Source organism: Gracilinanus agilis, chromosome 1 (assembly GCF_016433145.1).
Source record: "Gracilinanus agilis isolate LMUSP501 chromosome 1, AgileGrace, whole genome shotgun sequence".
NCBI classification, from domain to species: domain Eukaryota; kingdom Metazoa; phylum Chordata; class Mammalia; order Didelphimorphia; family Didelphidae; genus Gracilinanus; species Gracilinanus agilis.
In genome coordinates this window covers 224,559,882-224,576,467 of record NC_058130.1, presented here as the reverse complement: position 1 = coordinate 224,576,467, position 16,586 = coordinate 224,559,882, and the positions used below count along the sequence as shown (strand labels likewise).

At 34.5% G+C, this 16,586-nt stretch overlaps 1 protein-coding gene across 1 annotated transcript in view; it reads right to left on the bottom strand.

Moving 5' to 3' along the window:
* SMG1 (SMG1 nonsense mediated mRNA decay associated PI3K related kinase) overlaps positions 1 to 16,586 on the bottom strand; it is a 110,572-nt gene that overhangs the window by 80,160 nt on the left and 13,826 nt on the right. Inside the window, exons 2-3 of the mRNA XM_044660426.1 lie at positions 2,795 to 2,955; positions 2,547 to 2,702 (exon numbers count right to left, since the gene is read on the bottom strand). Coding sequence (XP_044516361.1) covers positions 2,547 to 2,702; positions 2,795 to 2,955 — 317 coding nt within the window. The remainder of the gene's footprint in view (positions 1 to 2,546; positions 2,703 to 2,794; positions 2,956 to 16,586) is intronic.

The window sequence follows — 16,586 nt, the reverse complement described above, 5'->3', positions numbered from 1 at the left end:
TAAACAAAATAAATTCAATTTTGTCTATGGTAAATTCCAGAAGTTATAAGATTTTGTTTCTCTGGACCCTAAAAAGAAAGCCTAATAGAGATGGAGTAAATCCTTGATGCGTCTAGATCCACGTAACCTTTCTTTAAAATTAACTTAAAATTCCCTTCCCCCCCCTGAAATCCTCTGATTTTAAGACCACCACCATCAAAAAAATAAAAATAAATATTTTGACTTCAACTCAAAGAGGAAATGATATTAACTTAGTTACAATACATTAGACAAGGGGCTCTCAAAAGGGTATATATGAATGTATGGATTTCAGTTTTGAATTGTATGGAACTAAACTTGCATTCTTAGGTTGCAAAGTTGCACAAGTCTTCTCAATTCTCTTAATTCTCCAGAATTGCTCATGGCAAATTCTGGGTTATGATCAAAAAAAGTTGGAGTATTAGATGAAAGACATACCATTCCAACAAAACTAAAAAGAAATACTATTTACATAAACAAAAGGGTTAGCATATACCAAAAGAGTACAGTAAATGAAATTAAAAATATGGTCTTTATGTTCAGCTTTATGAGACTATGGAGATTGAGAAATGTTCTCGATATCCCATTTGCCTATTGTAAGATTAAGATAAAATAGTGCATTGTAAATGTACTTCATCAATTCAAGCAAAGAATGAGCCTCATCTGGAGAGAAAATGGATTTTATTTCTGGACTTTTATCAACTAAATAATGGGAAGTCCATTATTCCCCTAAATAAATTCCCCATTCCATCCAAACTCTACTGCATCCTCAGTACACATCTTTCACTTTAAAATCAATTTGCTTAGTGGATACAGTGCTAAATGGTTAAATCAGGAGGAATGAAGTTCAACCTCCTACTTCTGATGCCTGTGAGACAGTAGGCAAGTAACTTAGCTTTTCTGAGCTTTAGGTTTTTCATCTATAAAATGAGAATGATATCTGTAGTATTTGTAAACAAAACACTTGGTTAACTTTTAAAGTACTAATATTGATGATGGTTGTAATAATAATGATGATAATTATAATTCTTAATTCTAAGGCTTTACTTATTCTATCTAGAATTCCCTTGTTTCTCACCATTTATCCAGATTCTACTTTTCTTCATGGCTGAACTCAAATTTAGCTTTCCATGAACTGAAAATTTTGCTTTCCATGGCTGAACTCAAATTTAGCTTTTCCTTTCTAGACTACACCAGGCTGTAGTAATCTTTTCCACTCCTGACCTAAAAATTCACTAATTAAACAAATGATTCTTGACCATTTGTTAGTATGAGGATTCCTTTTTTATCAAAAAGCGTCATGAATGTCACCATTACTATGGTCCCAGAATGAGAAAATACCTGACAAGTGATAACTTCAGTAATACTTAATTTAAAATAAATTTGTATTTTATTAGTCAAAATATTTTCTACATAATAGTAATAGGCATGCAAAACAATTTATTTAGTCAACAGAAAACATCTATCCTGATAAAGGAAATAGATGTTTTGCAGGTTTCAGTCTTAGATCAAATTCCATATCTAATTTGTTTCGGGATTTGAATTTCAATGCAGTAAAAAGTGCAGAAAATTCACCTTCACAAAAAGATGTTATAAGTAAACGATCTATTAGATCTGGGTCAGATGATTTATGTAATTCAAAATGGCTATATGGCCCATAAATAGTTAGGTACTTTTAAAATGAAAATTTTTAAAAATGTTATCTTAATATTCCATTCAATTAAGTTATGAGGATTTACATACTCTGTTGTAGTCCCCTTCTCCTCCCAGGGGCCCAGGGGCCCAGGGGCCAGAAGTATTGGTCCACATCAGTGTTATCAAACTCAATAAAACAGTAGTCCCTAAACTTTATCTATAGATCACTGCAGTTTCATATCAACTTAGAAAAATGCATATGAACATTATCCATGTTTTATTACATTTTTATTTCATTAAATATTGACCAATTACATCTTAAACTAGTTCAGCTGCACTTGGTTTGCCATTTGACACCTTTGGAATGCATTGCTTATTCAGCAATAAAACTGCTCATACAGGTTTTTTAATTTTTTTAAACATTTGTTAAGCTGTATATCCATGAGTAAATAAAAAAAAAAAAAAACTAATTGAGAATGGGAATTATAACTCTTTGTATTCCCTAGTACAGCAATTTTTTTAAAAACAAAATTTGGTTTTTATAATACTCAAAAGATCATTTTTTAAAAATCCATATTTTCTAAATTTAGTATGTTAATAATTTAAGTATTTCCTCTACATATATGACCCTGGGCAAGTCATTTAACCCTGTTTTGCTTAGCCTTTGCCCTTCTGTCTTAAGAGTTGTCACAAGGGCAGAAAACAAGGGCAGGTTAAAAAAAATGAATTTTGCTAATTAAAAAAATTTTCTGTAATAGATGTACACTAATACCTATGGAAAACATTATGTCACAAGTTTTTTATTCTTTAATTATGATAAATCAGGAACTAAAGCCATAAGGAAAATAGTTCTACACACCATATTTTATTCTTTAAATGTTCAGAATTCTTACCCTGTGATTTCCTCATGTCTTTTGTGGCTAAAGCACGATTTCCATGCTGAATACTGGTGAAATCAGGGTTGGTCACATTGTTAACTCTCAGCTCTTGCCCCAACGACTTCCGACCATAAGTATTTTCCCCAGATCCTCCATTGACATTGTAGCCACCTATAAATAGTGAATTTGAGTTGGCTTTATTAAGTTATTCAATATGAACTCACAATACTCCTTTTTTAACCATAATTAAGAAATGTTTATACCTTTTTCGTCATTCTGTATGTCAGTATGGACTCTGATATCATCGTGCCTTTGACGAGACACCACAGCTGAATTTGAAGATTGTAGTCCATACGAGGCAGAACTGCCCCGATCTCTAGATGAATATTTTAAATTATCTGGGTCGGCTGATGCACTATCAGTTCTGTTAAAAAAAAATACACACATACACACACACAGATACACAATTTAAAAGTTTTCATTTAGTAATGTAATAGCCAGCCAAATTTAATAATTAAAACATTTAAGGTTAAGATCTCCGGGTTAAGATTTGAATCTTCCAAGTGCCAACTGCCTTAGTAGTGTAGCAGGCACTCAAAGTGAGTTTTTAAATCAAAATGTCACCCATTTGAGTTCCTAGTAGATGTTATATATTTTTAAAAAATCCTGGAAATCTGAATGAACACCAGAAGCCTTTTCACTGTCTTTTGATTTAAGGAGATGTTTATTATTTTTCTCAGTTAGAAAATATTGGGAATTTAGAAGAAAAGAAATATTTTTAATCTTCCAAGTGACAAACTTAGAAGGAATGGCAACAAAGCCAGAAGAGGAAGGTGCTATCACCACTTTCAAAATTGTAAAGAACTATGTTAATATCTTCAGGGAAATGTATTTCCAAGTTATTGAATTCATGACATCAATTAAACTACATAAGAATTAAGTTGAAAGGTCATATGTTGTAAAAACGAGGGAGAATGCACAGAACACTAGCATTTTGGGAAAAGGAGTTCACAAAGCAAATGTGTAAATTTCAATAGCATATTTATATACTATAATACTCAAGGATTCATTGTAGAAGTCTGCAATCAAAAAAATGTATCAATTGACATAAAGAAAATAAAGGTAAAAAGGATTTAGTGAGAAAAAACCTTTAAAAACTTTCATTGCTACCTTTGAGTCGTCATAATTTTTAATATTCTCAACCTTATTAAAAACTTTTTTAGAAGGGAATTTAACACTCAGACCCTAAAAACAAACTGTAATTTAAAAAGCTTAATCATAATTGTCAATGTAAAAAAAAAACATTTAAGATAACAGTGTGTGTATATGTATATATAAACAATATAAATATAACATTAAATATCAAGAACCTCAAAAGTTCTAAAGATATAAATAGGAAAATCCAAATTCTGTTAGATTTACTACTGCTAAAATAACTTCTTCAAATCATTTAACTAAGTTTGTTTTTTGGGAAAAATGAAATTTCTACTTCTACCTATTCCTCAGCCTTGGGGGGAGGGGAACCTATAGATATTTTTGCACATGTTATTCGTTTTAATTTCCCTTCAGGGGGGTGGGTGGATGGATGGATACTAAACCTGAAATCTAGACAAATTCTATCAGCATATTCCATTGTTCCTAAAAGGCTATTATTTAGCCCCTGTGATTAGTACATAAAATGCTAACCATTTTAAAATAGGATGTCTGCCAACAGGTTTAGTCAAACCTTGATTAAAAAAACCGGTTGAGTCTAATTAGGACTAAAAGCCCCCACATAAATCAAAAGTCCAATAATCTAAAATTCAATAACCCTATTCTACTGAGATATAAGCAAGATTGTACTCTAACCTATGACAAGCTTCCCCCCTTCAGATATTAGAATATAATTGTCAATAAGCTTCAAATATAAATCATAATACCTCTAAATTGTCACAGAAAAATAAGAGTTAAGAAACTGTCTTTACCTGACTTCTAACAATTGACACTGTGAGGTTACTTGCCAAATATGTCATACACCAGTGCTAATTTAAATCCTTCTGTTATGTCATTATAATACTTTCTTAAGTCACTAAATGGAACATGAGGGCACTGAAAAACTTACCATAAAAACTTACAGTATGACTGAAAATAACACATTTTATTTGAAATTGTACCCAAAGTAATTAAAACATGTTCCACCAATCATTCCTTTCTGAATGGGTATAAAATTAGATAACTAAGCTAAATAAAATGTTTGTTGAATTCAATATTGAAGTGCCCTCAAAGAAACTTAATTTGAATATGCCTTCTTTTCCTGGTGCTTAATTGCTTTTATCAGTTAAGTATATATTTTTATTTACAATAAGGTATAGTGGAAAGAACACTAATCTAGAAGTAGTGAGCCTTAGATCTAGTTCAGCCTTCGCATGACCAATAACCACAAATAGGAGTTTGGGCAAGTCAGCCACATCTCTGGACTTCTACAGTTTACTTATCTATAAACTCAGTAGGCTAAAACCAGTTTAAAGTCCTTTCTAACTCTGTAACTTTATGACTGTATAATTATATACACTGAAATGTTTCTCATATACTATAAAAGCAATTATGTTCACAAAGGGAAACCTCAAAAATCCCCTACAGAATCAACTCAATCTCAGCAAATTAGAAACACATACACACATTTTTTACATGTACACATAAATTAATCAATATTCATGCAACTCATTTTGTCACCCATTTTTATTTTTTGCCCACTTTAGTTCTGTTTCTGTCAGGAATTTTGGATCATCTGTCAAGTTATTAGGACTATAGGAAAACAAAGAGATACTTTACTGCAAGTTCCTGGTTACCTAAGAAATACAAGCTTAATAATTCCATAGGCAACAAATACTGAGAATTTCAGAAGGAGGGTCTTTAGAAAGACAACATTTTAAAAAATACTGATATAGGACTTAAGATCAGGACTTGGATTATTAGTATACTCTATTCTACCAAAGAGAACAAAATGGTGATCTGATTATGGAGTTAGCATTCATATAAAACTCTTAAGAGTTTGCTTCTAATACCTAAACTGCTCAGTTTGGGTTTTTTATTTTAAAGAAAACTAATTGGATAGGCTATGCTACCAAGAAAAGCTTCCCCAATCAAAGAGAAACTCAAAAGAAAATAATTAACATTCAATTAACTAAGGTGATCACCAGGGCTAAATAGAATATACAGCTGCAGACTCAAAGTGATAGTCACAAAGAGAACAAGCTAACATCTGCTAGAATGAGCATCCCTCATTTCATTGGGAAAAGAAAATCAGCTGGTAGAGGCCATGGAGCCTAGAAGGGATCCAGAAGTACTCCCAGCCCTTTAAATACTTTAAAAACAGTATGGAGGGGAGTTAGAAAGGTAGAGTATCCCCCTAAAAGACCAAACTGAAATTAAAGCTTGATGTACATGCCACAGTGAGAGGTAAGTTTCTAAATCTCATACCTCAAAAATCGCATACTGTATAATATGGAGCCTTTGTGATGTTTTGCATCAAGTCAATCTGTAAGACAGTAGTTACAATATTAGTGAAGATAGTGGGTTAAAACATTTGTTGCTCAAAAAATTAATGTACATATGCAGCAAATAAGGTTTTGGGGTTAGTTGGTTTTGGCTTAATATTAAACCTGTGGGGACTAACATATGCTGTGAAGCAGAAACAACAAAAAACATAAAAAAAAAACCCTGATTATATAAAAATTAAGAAAACATAAATGTCAAGTGTAACATACATCAAATGGAAATACAGTTATAACTCATTTTAGATAGACTTAATAAATGAGACTAGATAAAGTTGGGATGTGATTAATTTTTAATAACCTAAAATCTTAGAACTAAGGATGTTTTAGGCAATATCTAATAAATGTGCTATTATACACGTTAGCTATTAAATTATTATAGATGCCCTAAAGTACAAAGGGAACAACAAGTAAAATGCAAATTCCATAGGGGCAGAGATTATTTCTCATTTCTGTCAACATGACCCCAGCATCTACCAAGTTGCTTTATTTGGAATAGGAACTTAATAAAATGCCTGTTGAAATGAATTAAGCTAATTTCTAGGAGTTATGAATAGAAAGAGAGATTTTCCCAGAGGAGAAATGAATGAAGAAGAGAAAGAAATAGAGATCGAAGATTTAGTAAAGTCCCAAAAGAACTCTGCAACATTCCCAAAATACTCAAAATGCTGCCTATGGGACATGGAGCTAATTACTAGCTCAATGGAAGTTTTCAGTTCAGCCCCCCCCCTTCTCCCCCCCCCAGAACATTTCTTCTGTTTTAAATGGACATCAACTGGAAATGAAAATTTTCTTTACAGAGAATTTTCTTAACAGAGAACTCTAACTGGAATAGTTATTTGCCTACAAATTAAAAACCTAAATGATCTGTTTAAAAAAGGGAAGTTCAGAATACATAAAAATATAAAAGAGCTTCTGGTATAATGTAACTAGTCAATGGAAAATAAGCAAACTCAATTCGGTGTAACAAAACTCAAACTCTATCATGCTGAGAGCTCAAGTCTAAGCTTAGACCAGTCCATGATCGCTAAAGATATTAAAAGATAGGCAGCATGATATAGTGAATAGACTATGCCTTTGTTTCCCCAGTACTTGCCCAAAGAACTGTAGCATAGTATAACAGACAGAATCCTGGACTTCAATAGTCAGGAAGGTGAGTTCAAATTCCACCTTTACCATTTATTAACCATGTGACCTCCAGCAACAAATAATTTAAGCCTTTTCAGCCTTCTTTTCCCTATTTATAAGATATAGATACTAGTAGCTATCTTACAGGGAACAGGGGAAGGAGACTGAGATTAAGTAAATATGCATAAAACACTTTTATAAACCTTAAGTGTGCTACACAATATAAGCCATTATTATTAGTATTAGAATACTACTGCCCAATTAGATATTAAGTTTTTGTGTACTTCTTCCCACCCCCATAAATGACAATAAGTCTCCAAATCCATCAATCCTTTCTAGAAACAGAAATAACACACATTTGTAAGACAACTTAATAGGTTTAAAAACAGCAAAAATTAAACATAAATAGCCCAAACCTCTGGCTGCACAATCAAGAACTCTGGTCAAAGTCAACCAAACACTTATTAATCACATACCATGGACCATGTACTAAGTAAGGCTTTGGAGATATAATGAAAAAAATGAAATAATCCCTTGTGCCAGAGGAGCTTTACAATCTAGCCCGGTGATGGCAAACCTACGGCACGCGTGTCAGCACTGACACACGTAGCCATTTTCGATCAAGTATGGGGCTTAATGCCAAGGATAAAACATTTGTGGTAGTGTAGTGTAGACACTCTGTGCACTATAGATGACAATTCTACTTATATTAATTTTATCTATTTTGGTTTATTAAATACAGTTATATATTACAATTATACATTTTTGTTATTTAAACTATAAATATCGTGAAATTACAGTTTTTTTCTCGAAGTGACACACCACCTGAGTTATGCTCAGTTTTTTGGCGAATTTTGACACACCAAGCTCAAAAGGTTGCCCATCACTGATCTAGCCTGTGGATAGCTAGATAAAAAAAAATAGATCCAATAGCAGAGAGAGAAAGAAATTGCCAGTAGCTGGAAAGAATAGGAAGGGTTTATGTACAAAGTGGGAACAAGAGCTTAGCCTTAAAAAAAAATAAGAGAATCTGAGAGGCAGAGGTGAGTCTGTGACCAAGTAGTGTGGCACAATGGATTTAGCAGAGAATGAATTAGAAGCCCCAAGTTATAAGCCTGCCTTTGACAATTAGTTGTGTTATCACGGCAAGTCCCTTAATTTCTTTGTGCATCATTTATTTAACTGTAATATGGGGTTAATGTCCACAGGTACTTACTACCTTTTCTCTGAGCCTCATCTCTCCTCCATGAAGTAGACACACAAATACAAATTTTGAGAAATGAAAGGGATCTCAGTGACCAAGACCAAGATCATACCCACAAGAAATTCCCATTATAACACAAGTTATAATCCAGTCTCTGCTTAAAGATCTTACAGGTGGGGGGAATGGAGCACTTTTTAAGGTGACCCATTCCACTTTCAGAATTTTAATTGTTAATAGTTTTCCCTTGACATCAAACTTAAATTCACCTCTCAACAACTTCTACTTCATTTGGCAGCTGTATGAATGGCAGATTGGAGAGAGAAGAGAGTGGAAGCTGAGTCCAATCAGGAAGCTGTTGAAATAGTGAAGATAATCTACAATAAGTACCTGAATTAGGATGCTGGCCATATGAGCAGTGAGAAAGATGGAAGATATTGCAAATAGTAAAAGCTTAGAATTAATAAGACAAGAATTGGCAACTATATTCGTTAATATAGTTTTTAAAAAATACCGTGTATTGATTCAAAGGCAGAAGAGTGGTAGGCAATGGACATTAAGTGACTGGCCCAGGGTCACTCAAATAGAAAGAATCTAAATCTAGATTTGAACCCAGGACCTCTCATCTCTAGGCCTGGCTCTCAATCCACTGAACCACCTTGCTGACTCCTATAATAGTTTCTTTTTCTTTCTTTTTTTTGGCGGGGGCGGGGGCGAATGAGAAAATAAATGCTTGTTTATCGAAAATAAATAATCCTCCCACCAAATAAAATGATTGCATTAGCTTTTCAGGTAGCAATGATAGCCTTCAATGACTTTCTACTTCTCTGAATATACCACACAATTTACGAGTAAATCATAGACAGTCTTATATTGTTCAGTTTTATGATATGTTAGTCTCTCAACTTCAGGTTCCTTGAGGAAAGAGACATTGTCAAACTTCTGTATCCTCTCACAACACTCAGTATTGTCTTTGTATCTCTTAAAGTAGCATAGGGCCTGACACAAAGTAGGACCATAGGTTTATTGATTGGTTGGCAGGTCTGATGTGTGCAATAACAGCTAAATGACTAGTGCATCTGTTACAACTGTTAAAAACAAAACCATAAAAAGATAAATCAACAAACTTCAATTAAAATCTAAAAATGTAATGGCCAAAAGAGTTTAGCTTTCATTATGAATTTTTGCATATTCTTTTGTATAGAGATAGAAAACACATTCACTAGTATGCAGACTGATTTTTAATTACCTTAGTTAAAGCCACTGATTTATTTAAAGTAAGGAAGATATTCAAGAGAGGAGAATAATTTTAAGTTATTAAAAGGAAATTATATTGACTACATAAAATTAAAGAGCTTTTGTACAAATAAAATCAATGAAGGCATTATTAAAAGAGGAAGTACAAAAATATTTGCATTAAACATCAATAAAATTCTGCTAAGGCAGAATACTTATCACTAAGAGCTAGTTCCCAAGAAATGCAATCAATAAACATTAACTAAGTGCTTACTATGTGCTAGGTCCTAGGCTGAACATTGAGGATACAAAGAGGCAAAACAGTTCCTACCCTTTCAAGGAGCTCAGATTCCAAAGTCAAAAAGCAAAAAAATTAAAAAAAAGTATGAACAAGCTATACACAGGTTAAATAAGAAATAATTAAAAGAAAGAAAGCATTAGAATTAAGACAAATTAGGAAAAGCTTTCTGTAGAAGATGAGATTTTTAGTAGGGACTTGAAGTCAGGGAAGGTGGGAGGCAAAGATGAAGGAAAGCATTCAGGGATTCACACAGTCTGAGAAAATACTAGGAACATCTGGAAAGATGGAGTGTCTCATGAAATAGTAAGAATGTTAATATTGCTGGATCAAAGAGTAGGTAGCAAGAAATAAAGTGTAAGAACAATGGAGGGGGATTGGTAGTATACTTTATATGAAGGGTTTTGAATGTCAGAAGATTTTTCTTTTTGAACAGTAATAGGGAGTTTATTGAGTGGGGAGGGGTTTGTGTGTGTGGACCTAAGCTTTAGGAAAACTATTATGATGATTGGCAGATGGACTATAATGGGGAGAGACTGGAGGTCTCTGACTCAGCAAGTGGACTATTGCAGTTGTCCAAGTGTGAATTAATGAATGTCTGTCTGTGAGCAGAGTAGTGGTGAGAAGGGGGCATATAAAAAAGATATTATTACAAAGGTGAACTGGCAGGCCTTGGCAACAGTTTGGACATGGGGGATGAGAGTGAACAAAGAATGATACCGAGATTGTGAACTTCAGGGACTGGGAAGATAGTGTTGCCCTCTATAGTAACAGGGAATTTGTAGTGGGGAGGAGAGGATCAGGAAGAAAGATAATTTGTTTAGTTTGGGACATATTAAGTTTAAGATGTCCACTAAATATATGTTCTAGATGTCTGAAAAACAGAGATGCAATGTTAGTGGTCTGTAGAAAGATGAGGACAAGAAAGGTAGATTTGAGAATCAACAGCATAAACATGGCAATTACATCCAAGAAAGCTGATAAGATTACCAAGTAAAGTAGTATAGAGGCAAAAAAGGGCACAGGACAAAACTCAATTGAGTCACCTACTCCTAAAGAAAATGACCTGGATGAGGATCCAGCAAAGGATGAGAAGGAACCATCATTGATAAAGTAGAAAAACTAGGAGGCTGACGTCCCAAAAGCCTAGAGAGAATAGAGTATAAAGGAGAAGAAAGTGATCAACAGTGTCAAAAAGATGCTGAGAGGTCAAGAATGAAGACTGAGAAAAATCCATTGGAATCAGCAGGTTAAGAGATCATTGTTAACTTTGGGGAGAGCAGTTTCTGTGAGTGAGAAATTTAGAAGCCTAATTGCAAGAAGTGAATGAGAGGAAAAAATGTGGAGGCCAATTGTTGCAGATGGCAAATTATAAATGACCACACCAAAAAATGCCCCAAAATTACTAACAGTAATAGAAATGCAAAATGCTTTCCCAACTACCTCTTTGCACACCTGGGAGAAATTTTTTAAAAAAAAATGTTTTTAATAACCTTAGATTTTACAATCATGTTATGCAAATTGGAAAAGGTGACTAAAAAAAGAACAGTTCATACCTGGAAGTATAAGAAGATAGGCACAAAGATGCACTGTTGGTGAAGCTCTGAAGTAGTCCAATAATTCTGAATTATTGATTTAGAATTATGTAACAAAAATGATTAACCTATCCATATGATTTGACCAGAATTACTTCTGAAGGTTATATAACATACTCCAAAAAGATCAAAGACAGAAAAATATTTAGAGAGTAATTTTTTTTCGTAATAATAAGAAACTTGAGAATGGCCGGGGTGGGGGTGGGGGCGGGGGCAGGGGGGGCAAGAGTCTATGTGAATGAAATGCAATATTATTTAAGGTAAGAAACAAATAGGAACTTGGAGAAACATGGGAAGATTTGCATAAGCAAAAACAGAATATAACAAAAACAGAGAAAAAAACAAACTGCTAAAAGAAAGTAACATTCTGAATTAACTGAAAAACCAGTGAAGATCTAGTCTAGGAGAACATATCATTAAATTTGTTTCCTTTCAAGGGGCAAAAAGCATTGTCAGATTTTGTCAATGAATTAATTATTTTTGCTTGTTTTTTTCTTTGTCACAAGGGAGAGCAGTTTAATGGAGGGGCAGAGTTTAAATGACAAGTCGACTGGCTGCAACATTTTTTTAAAGAAAATATGTTCTGTTTTTCATTCTTAGCAATTTTAAGTAAAAAGTGAACATTTGGCATTGCCCTTTAGGTAATTTTTCTCCAATGCAATCAGAGACCTTGATTGTCTAACTTCAGAAAACAGGCATAAGTAAAGCTAGAACTGAAAGAAAATGAATTTAGCCATGCACACAAAGGAACAAAATGTTATACCTATCCCTTCCCTCCCCTTTTCATAGTTACAGATAAACTGTTGTCTATGTTTATAATTCCTGATCTTCTGGCACAATTAAATTTTACTCAGGAAATTACTGGGAAATATTCACATCGATGAATAATCTAAGTTTCCTATATAGTTCTTGGCAGCAAATTTTATGAAGCAAAGTACTATGAGTTCTTCGCTTAGCTAGATAGACAGGTATAGATATTGACAGATATACCTGGGAGCTTAGTGTATAAAAATAATGGATAAACACCAAGGGAGCTGGTGAGATCACAAAAAGGGTCCAGGAAAAGATCCTGGATTACAACCTGTACAGGTGTGGACCAATGTTAACAATCCTGACACTGAAGAAAGGCCAAGTCAGGTAGGAAAAGAATCAGAAGAGGACAGTATATTTAGGAAGGATGATCAATCAGCCAAAAAGCATTTATTAAACACTTATTATGTGACAGGTATTGTGCTATGAAGCAAGAGGGTCAAATGCTACAGAGAGGTCCAGAAAGAACTGAGAAAAGTCCTTTAAGCCCACTGGTGGCAACTCAAGTTCTTCCCTTTCTTTCAAGTCTTAGAGTCAAGTGCCACCTCCTTCTAGAAGCCTTCTCTTAGTCCACAAGTGAAAATAACTTCTCTGACTCTTAACTTCTCAGAACCTTGCTCTGGACTTTTGTTTCCAATTTATTCTCACTTTGCATTATCAGTTATTTGCATAAACCAATTCATCCATTTGATAGGTAAGAAACTGAAGTGCTTCCTGAGTATTCAAAAGAAAATATATCTAGGGAAGAAAAAAAATCTCAGTTGTAAAGGTCATCTAGTATAACCCTTTCATTTTACAAGGAAACTGAGGCTGAGGGAGGATAAATGACTTTACCAAGATGAAAGAGATAACAGCAAGAGATGGAATTTAAACCCAGGTTCTCCAATTCCAGAACCAGTGCTTTCCATTGAGCCATGCTTTCCACCAGATCACTGTTAACTTGAGAAAAGAATGATGAAGCCTTAAGGCAGAAGCCAACAGTTTAAGAGAAGAAAATGGAGGCAAGTCTAGGTAGCTTTTTACATGTTTGTTTGGAAGGGGAATGACTAACATGAACATGCTTATAAGGGATAGGGAAGGAAACTCTAAATTACAAAAGTGAGGGAATCAAAACAGTTAGCTCCCACAGGACAGGAAGGGACCAGGATCAAAGACATTAGCAAAGCAGCTGGCATTTGCAAGGTTAATACCTAATATTTCTTTCCTCCGTGTGAATTTTGAGGACAGTAACTCAATTTTATAAAATCTGGTGAATAGTATATCAACCTTAGCCCTAAAATATGAAATATTCCCATATAAAGTTTTTATAGTCATTCTAAATGATCACTTCTGGAACTTATGGAAAATAAAAAATTTCCTGTGGCTATTTTTAATCCAGATAAGCTCAAAAGTCTTGAAACACTGATTCAGCTCCTATTACAATTACTTATCTTCCACCTTCCCACCCCCTTTGTCAGCAGGTCTTAGAAGCATTCTAGAAGCTCCCATCTAGCCTGGGAAATGGCCAAGAGTGAAAGGAAATCTCCATGACCTCCCAGGTTGAGTTAGGAGGACAAATCCTGAAAGAATCCAAAGAAACTTTCCCTCCGACTTTCACAAAAATCCCAAATGCAGGTAACTGGAAAGAAATATTACTAAAAGCAATTAATACTTCGGGTATTCTAAATAGAAGCCTCCTTTAAAACATATACACTACTTAAAAAAAAACACTACCTCTTAGCTTATGTAGTATTGATCCAAGAGAGAAGAGTGCTAACCAATGGGTGTGGTTAAGTGATTTGTCCAGGGTCATACAGTTAGGAAGCCTCTGAGGCCACACTTGAACACCGGACGACCTGGCTCTCAATCCACTGAGTCACCTAGCTGCCCCCAAAACATATACACTATGACCAGGAAAAAGCATAATCTACAAAAAGTCAAGATGAAGTTATTTTTTGGCCCCAAACAACTTAGAAGGCCAGTTTGAGGAATAGAATGAACCTTGGTGGAACTAAAGCCCAGCATGACAGAGCAGGCCCCACAGAGGCAACAGGGCTGGGACACAGCTGAAGCAATAGCAAAGAATTCTCAGCCATAGATGGTAAAAGGGGGTTGGACAACTGCTTAGAAGATTACAGAAGACCCTTTGCTGGCTTTGACGCAATTTCTGTTGCATTGCCTGTTACAGTACAAGAGTGCAATCTCAGGGTGAGAAGAGGAGCACTAGTGGACACAAGCACTTGAGGCTACAGGGGAACAGGAGACCCTAGGCACAGTTCCAAGGGCATAAAAGAGTGGTTTCGGGTTACTCACAGACCAGAGTATAGGTTGGATAAGTATTAAACGTATCTTTCCTTATATCATAACATGATGGAAGAATTGAAAGCAGATAGATTCCCAGAGCCAATGCTCAAGGTAGCTTCACAAAGAACTTGAAGCTTGGAACCGTGTTCCCTTCATCTCAGTTACAGACTGCAACTTTTATAATTTTTTAATTAAAAGAAAAGAAAAAGGCAGGAAAATAAGCAAACAACAAAAAAAGGAACTCAACACAAAGTTATCTTGGAGACAAGGAAAACTCAAACTCAGCAGAAGACAACAAATTCAATACTGCTGTATCCAAAGCTTCCAAGAAAAATATGAATTGATCTCAAGCTCCCCTCAAAATAGAGGGCCTAAAAAGGATTTTAAAGTCATAGAAGAAAAATAAGGAAAAGAAATGACAACAGAAAAATCTTGAAAAAAGTCAACAGATTGGTAAAGGGGGAACAAAAAAATTCTGAAGAAATTTAATACCTTAGAAAACTGAACAGGTCAATTGATAAAAGGCACAAAAATCCAATGAAAAGAAGAACTCCTTAAAAAAGTAGAACTGCCCAAATGGAAAGATATATAAAACTGTCCTGAAGAGAAAAACCACTTGAAAGATAGAATGGTCCTATGGAAAAAGAGGTACACAAATTCACTAAGGAATTTTATTCTCTAACAAAGTAGAACTGATGAAATGTTTTCGAAAAAAAGATACAAAAACTCACTCAATGATAATACATGTATAACCCAGTGGAATTGCATGTCACTTCCAGGAGAGGGAAGGGAAGAGGGGGAGGGAGACAACAAGAATCATGTAAACATGGGAAAATTTTTTTAAATTAAATTTAAAAAAAAGCTCAAATCAAAAGAATAAAAAAAAAAAAAAACCTGAAATATCTCATTGGAAAAACTGACCCAGAAAATAAATCCAGGAGAGATAATCTAAGAATTACTGGACTACCTGAAAGCCATAATCTTAGACATCATTTTTCAAGAAAAACTTCCTTGATATGCTAGAACCAGAGAACAAAATAGAATCTAGCAATCACCTCCTCAAAGAGATCCCAAAAAAGAACTCCTAGGAATATTATAAACCAATTCCCAAACTCATAGGTCAAGGAGAAAATATTGCAAGCAGCCAAAAAGAAACAGGATAACACAAGTTTTAGCAGCTTCTACTTTAAAGGACTCTTAAAGGGCCTGGAATATCCTACAATGCAAAGGATCTAGGATAGCACAAGACTTAACAGTTTTTACATTAAAAGATTGGAGAGCCTGGACTACAATATTTCAGAATGCAAAGGAGCCAGGACTTCAACCAAGAACTACTCACCTAGCAAAACTGATCATAAATTCATCAGGGGAAAAAATGGGTATTCAATGAAATAAGAGGACTTTCAAACATACTGGTGAATGGAAAATTCAACTTTCAAATACAAGATCGAGAAACATAAAAAGATAAATCAAAAGACACTCAATAAGGTTAAGCTGTGTGTACATGGGGAGATGATTCTTGTAATTCCAAAAAACTTTGTCATTATTAGGGCAAATTAAAAGCAGTATACAGAGGGCAGGTAGTGAGTTGAATATGATGGGATGATATAAAAAATTAAATTAAATTAAAGCAAGAAATAGAGGAATGGGGCAGCTGGGTAGCTCAGTGGATTGAGAGCCAGGCCTAGAGACGAGAGGTCCTAGGTTCAAATCTGGCCTCAGACACTTCCCAGCTGTGTGACCCTGGGCAAGTCACTTGACCCCCATTGCCCACCCTTACCACTCTTCCACCTAGGAACCAATACACAGAAGTTAAGGGTTTAAAAAAAATTAAAAAAAAAAAGAAAGAAAGAAAGAAAGAAATAGAGGAATGTACTGGGAGGAAGGGAAAGGGAAAATAGAAAAGGGTAAATTATTGTACATAAAAGGCATGAAAGAATGCTCATTCAGAAAGATGGGGTGGGGAGGAGA